General features: G+C 41.8%; 4 protein-coding genes across 4 annotated transcripts; all 4 read right to left on the bottom strand.

Moving 5' to 3' along the window:
• Window positions 1-209: 209 nt before the first annotated feature.
• LOC140796102 (probable protein phosphatase 2C 78) lies at window positions 210-4,401 on the bottom strand. The gene is made up of 4 exons (XM_073148970.1): window positions 3,546-4,401; window positions 3,099-3,466; window positions 920-1,156; window positions 210-813 (listed from the first exon to the last, which is right to left on the bottom strand). The coding sequence occupies exons 1-4, from the start codon at window positions 3,802-3,804 to the stop codon at window positions 526-528; spliced, it is 1,152 nt and encodes a 383-aa protein (XP_073005071.1). The 5' UTR covers window positions 3,805-4,401; the 3' UTR covers window positions 210-525.
• A 958-nt stretch (window positions 4,402-5,359) lies between these two features.
• LOC140796104 (probable E3 ubiquitin-protein ligase RHY1A) lies at window positions 5,360-9,107 on the bottom strand. Its single transcript, XM_073148972.1, has 4 exons — window positions 8,988-9,107; window positions 7,465-7,772; window positions 6,140-6,348; window positions 5,360-6,001 (listed from the first exon to the last, which is right to left on the bottom strand). The coding sequence occupies exons 2-4, from the start codon at window positions 7,690-7,692 to the stop codon at window positions 5,614-5,616; spliced, it is 825 nt and encodes a 274-aa protein (XP_073005073.1). The 5' UTR covers window positions 7,693-7,772; window positions 8,988-9,107; the 3' UTR covers window positions 5,360-5,613.
• A 110-nt stretch (window positions 9,108-9,217) lies between these two features.
• LOC140796103 (protein arginine N-methyltransferase 2) lies at window positions 9,218-12,714 on the bottom strand. Its single transcript, XM_073148971.1, has 3 exons — window positions 11,887-12,714; window positions 10,623-10,976; window positions 9,218-9,466 (listed from the first exon to the last, which is right to left on the bottom strand). Exons 1-2 carry the CDS (start codon window positions 12,680-12,682, stop codon window positions 10,663-10,665), a joined length of 1,110 nt encoding a protein of 369 aa, XP_073005072.1. The 5' UTR covers window positions 12,683-12,714; the 3' UTR covers window positions 9,218-9,466; window positions 10,623-10,662.
• Window positions 12,715-14,373: 1,659 nt separating this feature from the next.
• On the bottom strand, window positions 14,374-17,330 carry LOC140797073 (subtilisin-like protease SBT1.7). The gene has a single exon (XM_073150359.1). The coding sequence runs from the start codon at window positions 16,886-16,888 to the stop codon at window positions 14,600-14,602; it is 2,289 nt and encodes a 762-aa protein (XP_073006460.1). The 5' UTR covers window positions 16,889-17,330; the 3' UTR covers window positions 14,374-14,599.
• Between the last annotated feature and the right edge of the window lie 2,436 nt (window positions 17,331-19,766).

The following is a 19,766-nucleotide window of genomic DNA, read 5'->3' on the forward strand; positions in this document are numbered from 1 at the left end:
AAAATTAGCTACAATCTCGTCAAAGAAAATTAGGAGGTAAAGGTATCTCTTTGGGACATCTCACCATTCCAAGACCAGCTTTTGAGCAGTGAATCTGTCTCTTTCTGCGTGCCCAAGTTCACGCAAAGTTCATAGAGGACTTTCATTTTAAAAGGAAAAAAAATAGAATCCTCTCCTAAAAGCATTGGAAGTTAGTTGAACATAACAAATTGAAAGAATACAAGATTTATTCCATAGAAGCCTTCGTACCAACTAAAGAAAAAATTATTCAAGAATAAAACAAACAGTAAGCACTCATGAACATCAAAAAGAACTTTAGTCAAACTCTCAGGTAGTTCCACTATGTACATCACCCCTTCAAATCTTTATTGCCTCTTGGCTTGGCTAATCTTCGTTACAGGTTTGGCCTAATAGCACATCTCACATGAAACATCAAATGCCTCTGGCTAATTAACTATGTTTAATTGTATTTTTGGAACTTTTATTCACAAAATATAAAGTTAGTTTATACTTGGCTGTACTGTATCAACCCCATGCAGCATCTGTGATGAGGTTGGGCTGGAGAGGGTCCTCAGATTCATCGGCGTTGAAGGAAAAGATGTCAATAGGTGCACTGGTGCAGTTAAAAGTGCTATCGTTGAGTTGGGGTTGTCCACCTTGGCTGTGATGATCAAGATAGATCACTACAACGGTGATGTCATCATGAAAGTGTCGCCTTACTCCTTTCTCTAGCCTCTTTATATCATCATATCTCATCTCCCTCTTCTTTGCTGCCTCATTAAGGGCCGCTCTTACTAATCTTTTTGCTATTCCCTGCAAATTTTCACATGGACGGGAGATATGTTAGATAAGCATTTGATTAGGTGCGAACAAGTACAAGACTATATTTAGGGCAGAAGGAATGACAATGGGTGCTTACTACTCTTGGATTCTTGAAGACTATATCAACGGCAGCTTCATCACTTAATTGCTCCCAGAGTCCATCTGAGGCAAATATCAAAAAGAGGTCATGTTCTTTAAGCTTACGAACTCGAATGGATGGCTCTGCAGTGATTACTGCTCGCTTCAGTGGAATAGGTGACACAAACCGCTGAAATAAAGGGTCCCTACTGAACTCGGGTTTCTTCAGGTAGATGTCCCCAATAGACCTTGACACCTAATAATGGGAAATAGTACAGTTAGCCAAAAGATTAACTAATTCATCATCCTATTTATTCAATAAGGGCAAAGTACCATGAACACTACAAGAATGTCGAATTGCCATCATGTAGATGTACAGCTCATATAATTAAAACTAAAAGAGATTCAAGCACATATCAGCAGAAAAAAATATCCAGATATCTAAGAGTTTTACTGGAAACTGCCAGCTAAAAGTGTATTAAATGATTAAGCATGCCATTTCAAAGCTGTGATCTGACCTACGACCAGAAGTATCAATTGACACCACCAAAATGTCAGAAAATCAACATCTATAAACAAACTAATATATATAGACTATAGAGCAAGCAGAGTTCTACTTGGTACCTGTACTCAAATTTACAACCCCTTGCACACACATTGCCTTAAGATACCAAATACAAGAAAGCAGAAATAAGGAAGTATATAGAAAGTATTATCTGTGGCTCGTATTTTAGTTATCAGACTTCCACTGTTGTGTCAATAGATTTGACTACACAGGCATGTACCTAAGAAGAAACAATACTTTAAGAGCAAAGAATTGCAAAACTGAACACTCAATAATGAGAATTACTCATCAACCTTCTGTTAGCTTCAACCAAAGAACTCATCTTGAATTTAAGACTCCAGAGTGCAGATGTTAGATCATGTATCTGACAAGCTCAATTGAACTAATACCCAGCTATTCTTGTGTATGCAAGTGCACAAAGCAGAAGATATCAGTGTGGCAACTACACTATAAATCTTGTCCACATAGTCAGTTGATACCTCTTCATCCACCACACTTAACTTGATGACAAGCTTAAAAATCTAAGTACACAATTCAACTCTTCAGGAAGTGATATGCCCTGCATATTATTTCATAGGTGGGTAAATGAAAATGTAGGTGACAATGTGGCAGCTCTACTCAAGAAACATATGCTATACAGTCCATAATTTTTTTTTAAAAAAAAAAGTGAAAACATACTATGTTATGCCACAAATTGTCAAGCTTCCTTGCTTTACGAACAATTTAACTGTAGAAGTGTTCAATTTCCTTGCTTTCCAAAGAACATAATTCTAAAAGGAAGTGTTGCTTGTCATTGTTGCTGTTTAAAGGAAGAATAAGAATCTGTATCACAGCTTTAACAACAATAATTGAGATATATCCAAGTACAGAGCATAAGATTTGTGAAGGTATGGGAATTTATGCTGGAAAAGAGAACATTGCTTTTGACAATTGCCAAAGTTGGGCATCTTAACACAGAAAAGGGCTGACTCGATAACAGATCAGTCCTTTAGTATTAAGAAACATTATCCTTGTTTGTCATATAACTGAAAAGCCTGCAAGAAATGGACACTTCAGGTCCTATTACCAAATACCAACTAAGATATGCTTAGGAAATCTAGTTTCAAGACTTCAAGCAATTGTTCAAATCATGCACAGCAATAACAATGATTATAGCACAACAAAATCACAAAAGGTAATTTGGCTCCACTCATATTAAAGGATGCTAAGTGCGGGAAGCCAAATTTTCCCTAAAATATACCTCTACATGTTAAGTTACTATCACATCTAAAAGAATATAACAGAATTAATCAGACAATTCAGAAAAGGATTAGCAAGGGGATTTTGGCTTTGTTTGAACTCATGACCTTCCTGATTCATGCCATAATAATACAACAAAATCTAAACTTCATATAGAACAACCAGATAATAAGAAACCAATAATTCCTAAACCTACGTTACTATCATTACCGACTAAAGCACCAGCAGTTCCTCTAAACTACACGACTAATTCAGACATATTATATATGCTTCTCTTTAAATTGGGAAGCCAACAAACATAAATAGCATCAGAAATCACAACCAACTTATTACAAGTGCTAATTCTTAGAACATCTTAGTTAATCTAAGCAGAAAAGAGCGATTTTTTCTGTACCTGAATGATCCCCTTAATCCTCCAAACTCCTCTGGTATGCACAACAATATGCGAATCATCAGGATGGAGCGCAGCCAGCTCCTTCCTAACCTCCTCCACGGCGACATTGTGATCCGTCGACAGCCGCTCGGCTACCACCTTCCTCCCGTCGGACCCTCTCCGGCCGAGCACAGCCCTAGAATCCCCCAAATTTGCGACATACAACACGTCATCCGCGATCGCCCCGACGAGGCAGCACGACCCCACCGACGCGATCTGTGGCTGCGTCAGCCACGACCGTTTCACCAGATGCAAAAACTCTTCTTCCGTCGCATCGAACGCCTTCTTGATCACCTCCACGGACAAGCCCCCATCTTCCGATGCAAATCCTAAGGAATCAAATAGAATTGGGATCAGGGAGTAAGGAGATGGCGACGAGATGTTAGAAGTGGGAGAGAATAGTAGTACGGTGGAGGTTGGGGAAGAGGCGGGAGCTGACGAAGCGTGAAGCTTCGGGCCCACCATGGCCGTCGTAGACTCCGATGAAGGTCGCTGAAGGGGAGGTGAGCACTTGACCTTGATCTTCCAGGGCGTTGTTTGCTTGGACGACAGCGATGGAGAAGTCACCAGATGCGTGGGGCTTGAGGTCAAGGTGCCATAGAAGACCATCTCCTACCCCGAGCCTTCCAAAGCACCGCTCCAGCGGTCGAAAGCACGTGCGCAGCATCACTACCTCGTCTTCTCTCCCTCTCTCTCTCTCTCTCCCTCTCTCTCTCTCTCTCCCTCTCTCTCTCTCTCTCCTCTCTCTCTCTCTCTCTCTCTCTCTCTCTCTCTCTCTCTCTCAGCCTCTTTTGCAAGGTATGGATTCCCAAGCTCACAGCTGTCTCCCCCACTCTCTCTCCTGTTCTATTCTCTTCTCTTCGAATGGCAATGTGGAAGGGGAGGGGACGACGAACGAAGGAGAGGAGAGGAGAAAGCGGAAGGTCGTGGACGGCGACTACCTTTGTACGAAATAGTCGTATGCGGACTTTTCGGATCAAACCGTACGATTCATTTCATTCCACTAACAGGCGGCTGAGATCGGAACATAATGAAACGGACGCGAGTGATTAGGCGAGCGCATAAGTTTTAAGTTTGGGTCGTTAGAGTGCGTCGGTAGCAGCAGAAGCAGCAAGCAGCAAGCAGCAGTAGTAGTAGTAAAGGGGAAGTGGGAGAGAGGAATTGTTGACGTTGAAACCACGTTAGCGTAGGAAGCGCGTTAAGCAGTGGAATAGAGAAGCGAAAGAAGAGACGAGAAAGTAGGACGCGAAGTCGGACTTTTGGTGCGCGTTGTGTTCACTTCTTCGCGAAGGTTATTGTTCCATTGCTAGCGTCTCTCACAAGGCTATATCTATCCTTCGGTCTTCCTTGTATCCTCTTATTCGTTGACCAAGATATGTGAACGCATACTGAGATCAGTATTAAATATATACGTTGACTACTAAATAAAGATAAATTTATATCGTAGTAGTAGTCTTAGCAGGATTTAAGTCTTATATTATACTTGGACGAGTCGAACTCGGCTAAGATGGATTACATTTGTAGCAAGACATCTCTCTAGAATTATCCAAATCCAGACGAAAGCATTCACCGGCATACTTGCAAAACTTTATTAGAGTCTGTTCAGCAGTCACCATAGTTCTAGTAGCTGATGTTTTACAGACTGGACTACTAAGTTCTTGTCGGAAAAAAGAGAGATATTTGAGTGGGGAAACAGTTCTTAATAGATGGTAGAGCATATGGGCTTGCAGATAAGAATGTTAGGTACGTAAATTGCAGTCGTGAATGCAGGTATCAACCCTCCCTCACTCCTGACTCTTGAGTAGGTTCATGGAGCAGTATCCGTAAGCTATCACAAAGCACAGAGAGTATGCCCAAAGAGGACACTTTATCTTTTGGAGTATCCAAAGATCAAGATCAGCAAGTTGTTCGAACAACGAAAAGGTAAGGATGGGAAAGAGATCGATACTTCGCATATTAAGGCATCAATCACGTGGTGTTTGATTATTGGTAGCACTGGTTTATTCTTTGGTAAGGGACACATGTCTCCACTCTGTTTCTTGGACAAACTAGGCAAAATAAATAGCTCTCGTACGTGATCCTAGAAAAGGCGAATTTAAAGAAGAATAAATTAAGAAAAATAGATTGGACGTTGACAACGGCAGGTAGTTTGGAATTATTTAAAACTTTTTATATCATATAATTGAAAACACTAAATTTGAGATAAAATAAAGTTTCAAGAGTACCAAATATAAAGCTCATTTTTTTAATATATAATTTGAAGTTACACCAACTCACTATGGACTGCAGAATACATGTCTTAATACATGAAATATCCAAAGAGAAAAAAATTACAAAAAAGGTAGTACATAACCCTCGTCAACACTACTGGAATTATTAGACACATCAAAGGTAGTAAAACTTAAGAGGCATACAAAAAAGCATCAGCTTTAGCTTCATTGTCTCCACTATCTATGATTCATTTTGTAGTTAGGGGTCAGACTACATTTGCTCGACAATATGGGCAATCGCCATGAGACTGCACCCAACGACCTAAGCAATCAGAATGGAATGTATGCCTGCATTTCAATTGAATTAGGCCATTTCCATCCAAAAGCCTCTCCAGACATATACAACACTCAATTGATAAACTACCGTCATCACTTTCTGTTGAGTTTTCGAGGACTTCTTGTTTCACCCCTGCAACAGCCTCCTGACAAAATACAGAGGGTTTTATGCGCAAATCACATAAAGATTGTATAGTGTCTGAACCAGACTCAAACAACTCTCTTAAATTTGAAGAGTTGCCATCTACAGAGTTAATTAATGTCAAGTCAGTGGTAGAGCAGGACTTATCCAAAAAGATAGCCGTATTAGGAGTTTGCCTACAGGATAAGAGAATGAGAAGCATTAGACATATAAAGAACAAGATCCCAAGTGAGACAACTGAAGGTTCACTTGGCTTTATGTAACAAAGTAAAGAATAAAGTAAGCCCAACTTGAAGCTTGAGTAGTTTGTTAACCTGAATCCTGTTTGAGTTACACCATGCAGTCTTTGAAGAAGTCTTTGTCGCGCCAGTTTTACAGCATCAGGAAGCTGGTCGTCTGGTGCATCTTTGGTTAGCCTCGACCTAACGAATTTTCTGTTTGAAGTTCTGAAATTGTTGCTGTCAGATGTCTCACACTTACTAGTGCCTCCATGGTCCACCAGACTAAATTCGAGTTTGTGATCCTGCCAATGCCAATGAATTTTTAGTAGCATCCAATGTTTTTTTTTTTGTCAAAAGAAGTCCACCAAGTTCATGCAGTGTTATAATATCATTCAAGATTAAGATATATTAAATATAGTACAAAGAAAAACTGATAAGAGATCCAAAATAAGACAATGGAAAAATATATCAAAGTTAATATGTTGAAGTAATGGGAAATTCTATTCCTGACCAGAGCCACTATTAGAACCAATGATACAATCCCTCACATCAAAACCACTATAAAGTTATTAATGGAAGCTAGGTTTTGTTTGTAGCAGTCAGAAATTAAAGAAATAGCCAGCCAATAGTCCAAAAAAATTGGCAGACATGTCATTATTGTCATATTAGCAAGACGAAAATGTCCATAGTTGTTCTACAAGCCAAATTTGATAGTTGTTAGTTTGATACAATGGCCAAGACATGTAATTAGCAAAACCAAAAGCAGAGGCAGTGAATCATACTACTTATCAAACTCAAGCCACTCAGCAAAGAAAGGATCAATATTAAGATTCTACAATTATGTGAGTAATTTTGCTTTGTCAATAAATTTATCCATCAAACAAACCTTTCACTAACCAAGAATTAACAGAGTAAGGTATGTTACTCTATTCACTATCTATAGCCCTTTTAAATTGGTCTCGAAATAGAAAATTGAGGTTGAATTATATCTAGAAAGGCATACAAACCCAATCATTTTCAAAAATCACTATAAGAGAAGCACAATAAATGTTGCAAATTGATCCTGAAGGTGGTTCTCTTCATGACATGTGACTCGTGGCAAATGAGCAATCTCCCCTTTCAGATTCCTAAAAAGCATATGGAACACAAAATTATCACTTGGAAAATGCATTCACAGCAAGAATATCACACTACGCGAAGATGCACGTAGTGTAATTAATGACAGCAATGTCCAAAACCACTCTTAGCAGATAAGTGACAGACTTCCAGCTAATGGAAATTTCACAATCCAGAAAATGCATAAAATATCTACCCTTTAGTGGTCGTACATCTGCGACGCAATTCCACAAACATCTGGTTGTGAGAAATTCGAGCACAGCGCATTTAAAAAAAATTAAAAAAAAAGTGAAAAAGATCACCTTTTTGGAGATGGGGCGGAAGGGATTCTTGCCATGGGGATGGCGATCAGAGAGCTCGCGTCGTTGGCTCTGGTCGTGGTGGTGGAAATCGCCGCCGCGGCCGACACGTGGATGGCCACAGCGACCTCGATCTGGTGAATTCAAATCGAACCCAGTCTCTGGCTCAGAGGTCCGGGTCGTTCGAGATCTCTGGTAGTTGTAGTAGAAGAGCTTCGAAGCTATCGTCATGCAACGGAGAGCCTCCTCTTCTTATCTTCTTATGCTCTCTTCTCTCGCTCTCCTTCGTTTACGCTTGCTTTCTGTTGTACCTGCGGGGGAAAATAAGGAAGTGGAAAGGAATAGGGGATGAGAAATAAAGGGGAAAGAGACGAAGCAGTAGTTGAGCTCAGGCAAATATCGTGCCGCTTTGGGAACGACGGCCACTTGCCAACTTCATCTTTGTTCTCAGATTTTTATTGCCTTTATTTATTGGGTGTCGATCTCACAAACTACCTACCTATAAAAGATCCTTTTTAAAGTATATTACAGAAATAGCCCTCACTTTTCTTCTTTACACAAGAAAGATATATGGTCATATAAAAGAATCCAACTACCAAGTTATAAAAAAAAAAACTCGTCCTTATTTCTATCATGTAGCTAATTGCTCATCGTATGTAGATATCAATGGAGTTTTTGATCCCTACCAAGAATTTTTTTATTTTTTTCGATAACAACTCCATGAGCGATTTTAGTACTGTAGTAAATTACGATGTTAAAATTGCTGATCCATTTAACAATTTATGTATCATAGTATTTTTATATCTACGTGTACCTAAATTTGCTCATGAAAAAAAAAACATTTTATATTAAATAAAATTTTCAACTTAGATAATAATGTTTACCCGGTTCAACATGTGTATTAAATTTCTTATTTACATGTATCTCCTTCACGTTATATTATCTCAGTAATTTATTAAATAAAAGACATGTGTGCTCTTAAACTCATTGATATCTTTTTATAGTTATAAAATTTTAATTAAATTTTCTCCCTTCAATTAATTTTTAATTACTTATATATAACTCTCGTTAGTTTAAAATTAATTTAAACTAAAATATGATAAGAGATAGAGAATCAAACTTAAATTAAATTCTATCTCCTATAAAATAAAAAAATCAAATTTAATTTATCTAGTATTAAATTATATCTCATATAATATAAGGTCTAATTATAGCTATCATAATTAAAAACAAAAACGTGAAATCAATAAGGGAGATAAAAATGAGCTATTCTAATCATTAGAGTATAATTATATATTTTAGAGGGGTACTGAAGTATTTGGCTTTTTATATACATTTATAAGTTATCCTACGTGACAATGACGTGATTTAAAATCATCTAATTTCATAAAAATATTATAACCCGCCAACTTAGCTGCGATGTTTACTGTGCAAATTTAAAAATAGTCAAACTCATTTTATTGCCGATGAGGTCATACCACACACAAGAATTTCAGATAACGTCGAGGAGAATTGGCATTCTTTACCTTGTAGCAAAAAAGTTTGCTCGGAAATGCTTCGAGACATTACTCTGCTACGTTGAGCAAGAGATCTGAGTCGTGTGCAGTTGTGAGAACGTAGGATTTTGTTCACTGTACTCCGTGAAACGTCTCTGACCGTAATGAAGAAATATACATATCAAAAGGAAGCTTCAGAATCGGTAAACATCCAATACATTGTCAGAAATAATGCAACAAGATACGACTCAAAAATGCTGTTAGATAATAAGTAGTTATATTGATGATTCCATAAATATTGTTTAGCATTGAGTTGAACGTTATTGAAAGCTTACAGCAATTTTGAAATGGTACAAGAAGAAACGATGAAGAATAATAGCCGAAAGAAATCCTGGAAGATTCACTTTAGCCTAGGAATTTCCATCACCTCTTTTCTCTTGTTTGTACAGTTCTCTTTATTCTACTTGCTTTTGCCATCATCGGCCCCTTCAAGTGCGCTTGATGAGAGACTGACAAAGAAAAAATTAGCAGTTAATTAGTGATCGCATATTTGCATAAGCATCAAGGTTACTATCTTTTTTGTTAATAAAGTGCATTTAAAGAAAGTCAGAGGCTCAAAATTATATCCCAAGTCCTCTGGAATAACACATCTCGGAGGCATCCTTCACCAAAATAGGTTGGAGATCAGGATCCCTTAACCCATCCCAAAAAAGGAATTAACAACCCTACTGACATTTGCTATCCAATTTGCTGATTGGTTAGCCTGACTGTAAATGTGATTAAAAGTTGTATGCTTATATTGCAAAATAATTGAAAACTGCATCAAGGTTGCTATTTAATATCTATATACAGATGCTAGCACCCTATCCATTAACTCAATTATTTCCAGACGGTACAGAAGATGATAAAATGAGTGTAACAACAGGCATTGTAAGGAATGAGGATAGAGCCAGAGGTTAGCCATGTTATTTGTCAGAACAGTGCAGATGCAAGTAAAATGTTTACAAACGTAAAAACATTTTGCGTGATGTCTGCTCCTTTATATAAGACTAAGTATGCTTACATCAGCTGCTAACATACATATGCATGTGCGTTTGCAAGTAAAAATACTTTTAACTGTTGAACGATAATAATAATCTTGTGCAGACTTCTTAGAAGAAGACTATATTCCCAAAATTTAAATAAAAAAAGACCGAAGAAAGTAATCCAGTTGATGGTATGTTGGTGTCATACTCAATTCATTTTGCTCTTATTTTTGTTTAAAACATACTACTTTATCATCCACATTAGAAAAAAAAATTCAACATTCTGTACCAAGGATATTTTCTTTAATTGCAAAAATGAATATTAATCTGAACATAGATATGAAGTATACAGGCTCAAGAATTCGGGAGCAAGTTGCAACTTAATTAAGAAAGCGTATGCACACGAAAATACACTAAATATAATGAGGGAAAGAGAAGTTTGATACAGGTTACAGCTAATTGTGCGTTGGGATATTTCATAATCTGACTAGCAGATGAAACTCCCGTGGCATTGATTTGATCCCATGGCAGTCATTAATAATTCTTTTGAATTACAGTACAAATCAGAATGCAAAGCAAAAGAAAGTAATGACAGAACTACTTGGCATGCATGAAAAATATAGAAAAATAAGGCACTAACCAGCCTCCAAACAATTGTAATAGCCAACTTCTTTTCAGTATCACTCTGAATCGGTTTCTGCCTGGCAAACAGGGAGATAATATGTATCCAGTTGCCAATATTTTTGTTGCACACCTTCCCAGACTTCCTTTGCCAAGCAATCTTTAACGGGAAGAGGAACAAATTGTGTTGAATAGCCTAAATTCGTAAGTTCCAATGAAACTAACTGGCAATAAACCACATGAAAAAATGCATTATCACCACAAAGGCCATTAAAGTATGAATATATTCCTCCAGGCTTTAGCAGACGAGGAAGATGCTGCTGAAATTTTTTCATGTCCTCATAGTATTCGCCATAGGTGTCAAAGAATATACCTGTACGTGTAAAGGTGTTGCATCAACTTCAGATTCAACTAATATCCAGAAGGTATTGAATATTAAACATATTGTCAAAAGAACAATCATTAGCAGAGTAATGGATGACAAATGGCACCTTGGTAATCCTCATAAAAAAATACTCTTGAACTGGTTGCCATACATTTTCAACAATTTAGACACAACGCACTATCTAAAAGCAGAATGCTTGAAGATGATGTTGGATGATTGGTAAAGTTTTAGTATTGATTTTCTCGGAAGATCTGACAGGTTTACATTTTTTTCAGGAACGTAAAGGAACACAACTTTCAAAAATATGGTCCCATAAGAGTAAAATTTCTTCTTTCTTCTCTTCCCTTATGTAACATGTCAAACTCTTGTTATTTTGTATGCTATATCTGATCCTAGATATATGCTACCTCTCTCAGAAAGCATGTATGGCAAGCAAACATGCTTGCAGTTTCAGGCATATCTACACAGTATATCTGCATGAAGTATAGATGTAAGCTTCATGGATTTGTCTGACTGCATATTCATGCAGCATGTTGATGTTGAGGACTATCAAGATGGCACCATAAGAAGTGAGAGTGTTCGTAGGTCTGGTATTTAAAATAAAAGTTCATCCAAGCTTCAAACTTCAAAGTAACTCCGTGTACATTCTATATGCCCATATAGCGGAACACATTTTAAAGAAATTAGAGGAATCCTTTTACATGAGACTCCAATCCCACTCCTAAAAACAATTATCACAATCGAGCTAAGTCAAGTAAAATTAATATTACCCAAACCAATTGTCTATTCTTATGGAAAAAAATGCCAGCTTTGTACAAAATCAACATTAGAGCTCAAACTTAAGAATACAAACAATATGATAGATTAGTTATAGAGTGGAGAAGGAAAATTAAGTTACCATCATAGGATTCAAGCTGATTGATAACATCTTGCCACCGCCCAAAAACAATCTTAACATTCTTCTTCTTCCCCCACCCCAATTTAATCATCCGGTCATACACCTCTGGGTGTGCCTCGACGATCGTGTGCTCCTCTGGCTCATACTTCTGAATCGCCTCATCCACGAGCCCCATCCCAAACCCCACATTGAGCACTCTCCCCGCCCCACCACTCCCACAGATCGCCCTCGCGTGCGCTTCCATGAGGGGCCTTTCCCACGCCATCATCACCGCCTTGCTCTCCGCATCCAGAACCTTATCCTCGCTAAAGACGACCCTCTCCTCGAGGTACCCGCCGCGATCTCCGCCGTCGGATCTGGCGATAGAGCCGAGAACGAGCTCGGCGCGGACGGCGAAGTCGAGGAGGATCTCGAAGGCGGCGTCGTGGGAGTTGGACATGGCGAGGTCGCCGGCGGAGAGTCCAGTGGTGGAGAGGGCATTCCACGGGGCGCCGGCATCGAGGAGAAGGCGGACGGCGGCGGCGTGCCCGTGGCGGGCGGCGTGCATGAGAGGGGTCTCACCAGAGTTGTCGAAGTAAGAGGGATCGGAGCCAGAGGAGAGGAGGTTGGATACCTCGGCGGCGTCGCCGGAGGCGGCCGCCGCGCAGAGGAGCTCCTCCGGCGACGGATTCTTCTCCATTTGGTGGACGAGGAGTGTAGGGTTTTCGCGAGTGATAGGGTTTATGGGCGGAGTGATCTGTAACATGAGAAGTATCTTAAACGAGCTTGGCCCAATATTAGATAGTTGGGCCAACATAGTTTCTAGTAACACGGCCTAATTCTTATCTTATAAGCCTGTATCTAGATAAAGGGCCAGTTTCTATAATTCTATTGGTCTGGCCCTATAAATTAATTCCTACATCAAGCTTCTCTCTTTTTTTCCTTTTTTTGTTTTCCACTGTCTACTCATCTCTCAGTATAGTAGCTACTTTTCTCTGATTGAGATTCGCTGAGAGCCTATATCATTCCAACGTAAGAATTCACAATTTTAAACGGATCAGCCCACACAAAACCCAGTCCACTTTTCTCTCAGTAGCGAATAATGCAGCCGACCCGACTACCATCAATGACAAAAGCACTTACAGGACAGCATCTGGTTCACAGGCGGACTTTAGTGCTTTATTCTGTAGCCTTTGAGATCCTCCCAAAGTTGAGCTCATAAAGGTTTATTAATTCTTCTTATATATAGTTTCATTCCTTTAGCATACCTGAAATTTTTAAGCTTCAGCCACCTCACCTACATATAATAAAGTGGAGTCGACCGACCATCTTCTACTCGGCAAACCCAACTGGTTTAGTGGGTTTCTTTTATCCAACCTATGTGAGTGAAAGAGATGTAGCAGAGTTCCTCTCCACTGGGGAATCTCATCATGATGTTGGACCCTTATCAAATTTTCTTATCAATTTTAGACCAGTTACTTATGTCACACAAAAGGAAAACCCAAAGAAACAACGAGAACTCCAAAGTAAGGCAAATATAATTAATCACTAGTAGAATGATCGTGCCTATCTACATAGGCCAGCTGCAAATTATGCCATGTGTAGCAAATGTATTGATGGACCATCTCTCTCTCTCTGCTTTCTTTTTCTTTTTCGAAACAAAAGAAGAAAAAAAACTCTATGTACGACTATACTTTCTACGAGTAGATAAAATAGTATTAATGCTTCAACTTATATCAAATTATCTCATTGTAAGAGAAAAAAAAAATTGCACAACTCTTGGTTGATGCTCTGATAAAAAAAAAAAATCGTTAAAAATTAATCCTATTATTTATAAAGTTAACATCACATTGTAGAATTTATATCAAATTTCCACCTGTATGGAAATTGGGACATTGCCCGTACCAAAGTTGAAAGCAATGGTCCTTTCTTCGAGACATTTTGTACGCATAGAAGAAGCCTAAATCTATACACTCATATATATATATATATATATATATATATATACATACATACATGGGGAATCGGAAAGGTGTGGCTAAGATAACTTCTTTTATTTATTGTTTATTTCTTAAGCAGTTACAAAAGTCGATGCACCGCTACCGCCTGTTGGTAATTGCTTTAATATCCTGAACTGGACCGTTGCGTTCACGAGTTATTCAAATTCGAGGATTTAATTTCACGCCCAAATCCGTGTGAAGAGAAAGTCCGTGACAGGTGTATAGCTAAGGTGAGACTTTGAACAGTTCAAATTTTGTCCATCAAACTTTGCAGATATGAATATAGAAATATAAAATATTTGTGAAAGAATAGTTACTTTGATGCAAGATCGAGTGGGTGATCATGATCAACTGATTCAATTCCATTTATCTCAATACCAACATTCTAGTAAATCGAGCATGTCCCATGTCAAATCATGTCGGGTTTGAACCAATTTTTAAGTTTTAACAACAATTTATGACAAGAAAACGTTAATGGAGCGAATTAAAAGCAATCAATGCACACAAGTTTTACCAAAGTCTTCTCTCTTGTCTTCTTCCATTCATCTTCTCTATCGCTACTGGAAATTAATCATCGAAGAAACGTTACAGATAACACGAATTCTACTCTCCACTTATCGTGGGGCGGTGGCGGGGTCCACGGTTGTTTTCGGTGGACTACATCAAGCTATAGAGCTCATCAGGCACCGTCCAATTAATTACCTGATGTGATTATGAGGGTTAGATTTGGAAATTTAGGTCCATGTCAGAGCGATTGGGCTGGCAACCACGTGCTTCCCATCGGACCACACGAACCGCCCGAACCCTGTAGTCCCTGAGGGCAGGGACGGTGCGGAGAAGGTTACCGTGTAGCTCAGCTGCTCACCGCCCTTCTTAAAGCTCAATTCCTCCGGCTCCACCTTTATTGTCACCGCCCCGCCGTCCACCGTTGCCGTCGCCGTCGGCTTGTAAGTCCCCGGATCGCCCACGTTGGTCAGCGTTCGCTTGTGCGTCACGGAGGTGACCCCACCGCCGTCCTTCATGGCGTCGAACGCCACCATGAAGGACGGGTAATTGAGTGCGGACACCGCGTAGGTCTTTTTACCGTCGCACGTGTTGTTTGCGCGCTTGGTGACGGCCGCGATCTGGAGGGAGGTGTAGTTGAGCGCGCAGAGGAAGTCGACGTAGTCGTCGGTGGTGAGGTCGTAGACGAGCCCCGGATCCAAGGCGCGAGGTGGGTCCACGTGACCAGCGCCGAGATCGAATGGGGTGGCAGCCTTGCCCGTTGCCACGTCGAGGATGCCCTCGCCGCTGGGGTAAGCGGTGTAGGCGGTAGTCATGAGGGCGGACCGGACAGCAGCAGGGCTCCATTCCGGGTGGGCCCCTTTGAGCAGCGCGGCGAGGCCGCTTACGTGCGGGCACGACATGGAGGTGCCCGAGATGATGTTGAACTCGACGCGGCGGGGATCCACCGCTAACCCGGTGGGCCCCACGGCGCCGGTCCAGCCGGCGAGAATGTTGACCCCGGGGGCGATCAGGTCCGGCTTGAGTATCTCCGGCGTAACGAGGTTGGGCCCGCGGGACGAGAACGCGGCCACGACGGGCGAGGGCCGCACGCCGACCTGCGTCCCACCGAAGACGATGGTGGCGGTGGGGTTGGAGTTCGAGAAGAGGTAAGCCTTAATGGCCTCCCCAGCCTTTTGGCCTACTCCGGTGGCGGGGAGGAGGTGGGCGTCGGCGACGAGCTCTTCCCCGTTCGCTGCGGTGTTCGCGAGCACCATCCCGGCCCCACCTGCTTCCTTCACCACGTACCCCTTCTGCACCCTCGCGTTGATACCTCGATCGCAGAGCACGACCTTCCCGGCCACCTTCTCCGGGACAAGCGTCCCCGGCATACACAGGTTACCGTTGGTGGAGTTCGTCACGTTTCCAGCGTAGACCAACGGGATCAGAGTGTCCGGTAGCGGCTTTCCGCTGTAGAGCGACACGCCTGAAAAATTTCGGCCGTTACCTAGCACGGCGTAGGCCGGGAAGTCGCGGTCCAGCGTGCCGGCTCCAACTGTGGTGATCCACGGCGCCGTGTTGGAGAGCGTGGAGGCGCCCGGGCCGGCGTTCCCTGCCGAGCACGAGACGAGCACGCCCCTTTCCATCGCGGAGAAGGCCCCGATCGCCACGCTGTCGCGGAAGTAGTCGGCGGAGCTGCCGCCAAGGGAGAGAGAGAGCACGTGGCAGCCGTCCGCCACGGCGGCGTCCATGGCAGCCAGTATGTCCGAGCTGAAGCAGCCCCCGACCCAGCACACCTTGTAGGCCGCCACACGCGCGCGCACGGACATGCCACGAGCGATCCCGGCAGCGTAGCCGAGGAGGCTCGCGTCCTCGACGGGGGATCCGGCAGCCGTGGACGATGTGTGGGTCCCGTGGCCGTCGTTGTCGCGCGGTGACTTCGACTCCTTCGACTCATCGATGGGGCCCATGCTGGCCTCGTAGCCCCTGGAGAAGAAGCGAGCTCCGATGAGCTTCCGGTTACAAGCGGAGGAGTTGAAGTCCCTGCCCGTCTGGCACGTGCCTTTCCACATGGCCGGGACGGGGCCGAAGCCGGTGTCGTCGTAGCTCTTGCGCTCGGGCCAGACCCCCGTGTCCAACACCCCGACCACCACGTCGCTCCCCGAGTTCGACGCCGGAAAGAGCCCGTCCTGCTTGTCCAACCCCAAGAACTCGGGAGTCCGAGTCGTATGGAGCTCGTAGACGACCTCGGGATTCACGGAGAGGACCCCTCCTCGGCGAGCCATGGCTCGAGCCTCGGCTAAGGTCAGCCGGGCGGAGAAGCCGTGGGCGACCGTCTCGTAGGCGTATAGGAGCTCGGCCGAGTCCGACACAGATCGGAGCGAGGCGCCGTACCACTCGCCGTGCTCCGTGAACTCGGCCGGCATCTGGGACTTGGCCATGTGGACGATGTAGGTCTTTCTCTCCTCCGCCGCGGACACGTGGCACGCGGCGGCGAGAACCGCCGCGAGATAGAGCACCGACATCCACCCCATCGCCATTTTGGTGTTGGGTTGTGGATGGGTTTGGCCTTCCTCTTAAAAGGAGTGTGGGGGAAGAGTACGGCCTTTAAATTATAAGGGTGGGTGAGAAAGAAGAGACGGAGGAAGAGTAATATGTGGGGATGCGATGTTTGCGCGTCAAAGATGGACAAATGATTGATTGCTTACAGACAAGAAGGAAGGGGAATACAGTCGAGCAAGCAAGAGAGAGATTGAGAGAGTGAAGTGGGGAGAAGAAGAAAGAGAGAGGAGGAGGAGAGAGAAGACAGAGTGGAGAAAGGTGGATTGGCTAGGGCAGTCACATGGCTTCGTCTTCTACTCGTTTTTCTTTTTCTTTTTCGTTTTTCTTATTTCTTTCTTTATTTCTCGCTATCTCTAAACCGCCGATTATTAAAACATTTAATGAGGCTATTAATCTAATGTACACATGCTTAGTTTTGGGGCAAATTTGGTATACTAGCGATCTTTGAATAAAATTCTTGCTCTAGTTGATCAAATCGAGAGAGAGAGAGAGAGAGAGAGAGGTGCCGATTTCTCACGAGGGAAAGGGCAAAGGTAATGGTGGGGCCCGCCTTCGCTGGCCTTCGATGCGGTGGGAGCATTGGGGACGTTGCGGATTTTGGGGTATAGTAGTTCAAGCGCTATCGGAACCTTGCTCCCATTTCTGATCTTTTAAACCGGTCGTTATCACGATATGGAAAATAAAATTTAAAAAAAAAAAGATTTGTAATTGTTGCATGCTCGGATTTGCGGTGCATTGAATCTGAAAGTGACAGCACTATGGTAGTGCTAGTGGTAGTGTGTGGGTGTGGATCGATTAATGGGAAAGGTAATTAAATTATTTAATCTTTAAATTTATATACTTTGAGGCTCATGTGCGCTGTATTAATCCAAAAGCTCAGCATTTTATTCGGTCCATATTTACCCAATGACTTTCGATTGATAAAAGAAAAAACTATGATTTTTCTTTAAAAAGAAATTATGTCAGTAAACTCTTGTATCACTAATATCAGTAAACAAAAAAAAAACACAATAGTGGGTTAGGAAAATTCCATTCCCAAGTACATCCCTATTTTATATTTCTTTCTAAATTTGCTAACCAATTGATAGACTTAGTTAGCTTTAAGAAAGGCTATCACTCGCGAGACATAAGGTGCTGAAAATAAGATACTTTAATGCCCCTAAACAAGCACTCGTTCTTTGGAGAATTTATGGTGCAAATGCAAAGACAAGCAAGCAGTCCTGTATGAGGTGACGCATAGACAAAGGGCCAGGTAAATGCCATTGCTAAAATTCATCAGTAGTAAGGAGTCAGCTATCCACAATTAAATTTGTAATGACTTTCTATATAAAAAATAAGAGCATTTTCGAAGAGCAAAAACTTCAGCGGAAGTTGATTTAAAAACAGTCAGCTATGATTGGGGAACCCTTTAGAAGCGAAGGATAAACTCTCCTCCCCTGGGTTCATTGACCTGAACCTAGGGATGGAGAGATCATATCCACCTATCCGGGTCTTCTCTATGTGGGAGATAAGTAGAGAGAATTCTCTCACTTGGGGAAGTACTAAACATTTCATTTTTGACAATCTTCATCCCAGGAGCGATCCTAGATGAGCTCCTTAACACAATAGGTTCAGTCAACTAGGCCTGTGTTAAAGAAAGTAGGCCATTTTGAGAGGGGGAGGTCGTTAGTGCACAGGTAATAAAAACTATGGTTAATAATAAAATTACTAGAGTGTGATAGAAAAAAATATATTAGAGTAGTGAGTGTAGCATACAGAAAGGTAGCCTAAAATTTTATATATACATATATATATATATATATATATATATATATAATGCTTAAAGGTATTATAATTTTTTTTATCATCCAACAGTCTGAATGCTAAATATAGACTAGATAGAAGATTCATAGATACAAGTACTTAGTTCTTACCAAGCTTTAACCAATATATTAAACCATACAATCTAATTTTCAAGTTGTGTGCATCATTAAAATATTGTTTCTAACTAAATGTTATCAAGACATTGCTCTAATACAACCATATCATTTAGTCATCAACCGAGCCAAGTCATTAAGTTAAGCTACCAAATTATTAAATATTTTTCTTCATAGTTAATATTGGAATTGATCCCTAGCCAACCTTTTGGACTACATTATTATAAAAAAAATTATCGAAGGAAGCCGCGTCCACCTTAAACTAAACAACTCGTAGCCATTGAGCTGTCAAAATAGAGGAGAATCCATAGGTCAGTGAGTAGTTACTCAGCCAAACCCATCAATCGAAATCCTAATGCATACTTACCCTAGGTGTCCGCCCAATTTGCCACTCTATTCCCTTCTCGGTATACCTAAGCCATACTGAACTTTGTAAATCTCTTACCCAATCTAATACACTGAGTGATTATCGACTTGATCCTCTATGGACACTCAGTCTTCCTAGAGCAAATTTGGACGAGTAAGGAGGAGTCAATCTCCACCTCTAGTCTACGATATCCATGGGCCGTAGCTATCCTCAGTCTGAGCGGAGCACGAAGGCTTCACTCATCGGCACTTAGTCCGCTCGGGCCGGCTCCCATGCAATTTCTACAAGGCTCCCATCCTTAGTACTCAGCACCGCCCAAAATTAATTACATTATTATAAGATTTTTTTTTTGATAATAAGAGCTTTATTAAGCTGGCTTAACGCCCAAGTGGGGTTAAGGCGTCGAAAGTTAGTCGGTTACAAAGTTCCGCGGGAATGGGGTCCCCCAGCCTTAGCCGGACGGAGAGCGACGCAGCCTTGCCCCGTTTGGCCGCCCAGTCGGCCGCACGGTTGGCTTCTCGGTATGTGTGGGTGAGGCGATAGTTTGGGAGAGAGCCGAGCCGTGATTTGCAC

This window comes from Typha latifolia, chromosome 10, assembly GCF_019914945.1.
Source record: "Typha latifolia isolate L0001 chromosome 10, TyphaL0001v2, whole genome shotgun sequence".
Lineage (NCBI taxonomy): Eukaryota > Viridiplantae > Streptophyta > Magnoliopsida > Poales > Typhaceae > Typha > Typha latifolia.

Bases quoted from the DNA above. Each gene is read 5' to 3' on its own strand.
- LOC140796104 (XM_073148972.1), bottom strand. From the start codon at position 7,692: ATGACGATAGCTTCGAAGCTCTTCTACTACAACTACCAGAGATCTCGA. The intron at 6,349-7,464 runs GTGATCTTTTTC...TGGCATTGGCAG, and splicing joins TCCGCCCCATCTCCAAAAAG to GATCACAAACTCGAATTTAG. The intron at 6,002-6,139 runs GTTAACAAACTA...CTTATCCTGTAG, and splicing joins GTAACTCAAACAGGATTCAG to GCAAACTCCTAATACGGCTA.
- LOC140796102 (XM_073148970.1), bottom strand. From the start codon at position 3,804: ATGCTGCGCACGTGCTTTCGACCGCTGGAGCGGTGCTTTGGAAGGCTC. The intron at 3,467-3,545 runs GTACTACTATTC...TTGATTCCTTAG, and splicing joins CCTCTTCCCCAACCTCCACC to GATTTGCATCGGAAGATGGG. The intron at 1,157-3,098 runs GTACAGAAAAAA...TCCCATTATTAG, and splicing joins GGATTAAGGGGATCATTCAG to GTGTCAAGGTCTATTGGGGA.
- LOC140797073 (XM_073150359.1), bottom strand. From the start codon at position 16,888: ATGGCGATGGGGTGGATGTCGGTGCTCTATCTCGCGGCGGTTCTCGCC.
- LOC140796103 (XM_073148971.1), bottom strand. From the start codon at position 12,682: ATGTTGGCCCAACTATCTAATATTGGGCCAAGCTCGTTTAAGATACTT. The intron at 10,977-11,886 runs GTAACTTAATTT...TTACACGTACAG, and splicing joins TCAGCTTGAATCCTATGATG to GTATATTCTTTGACACCTAT.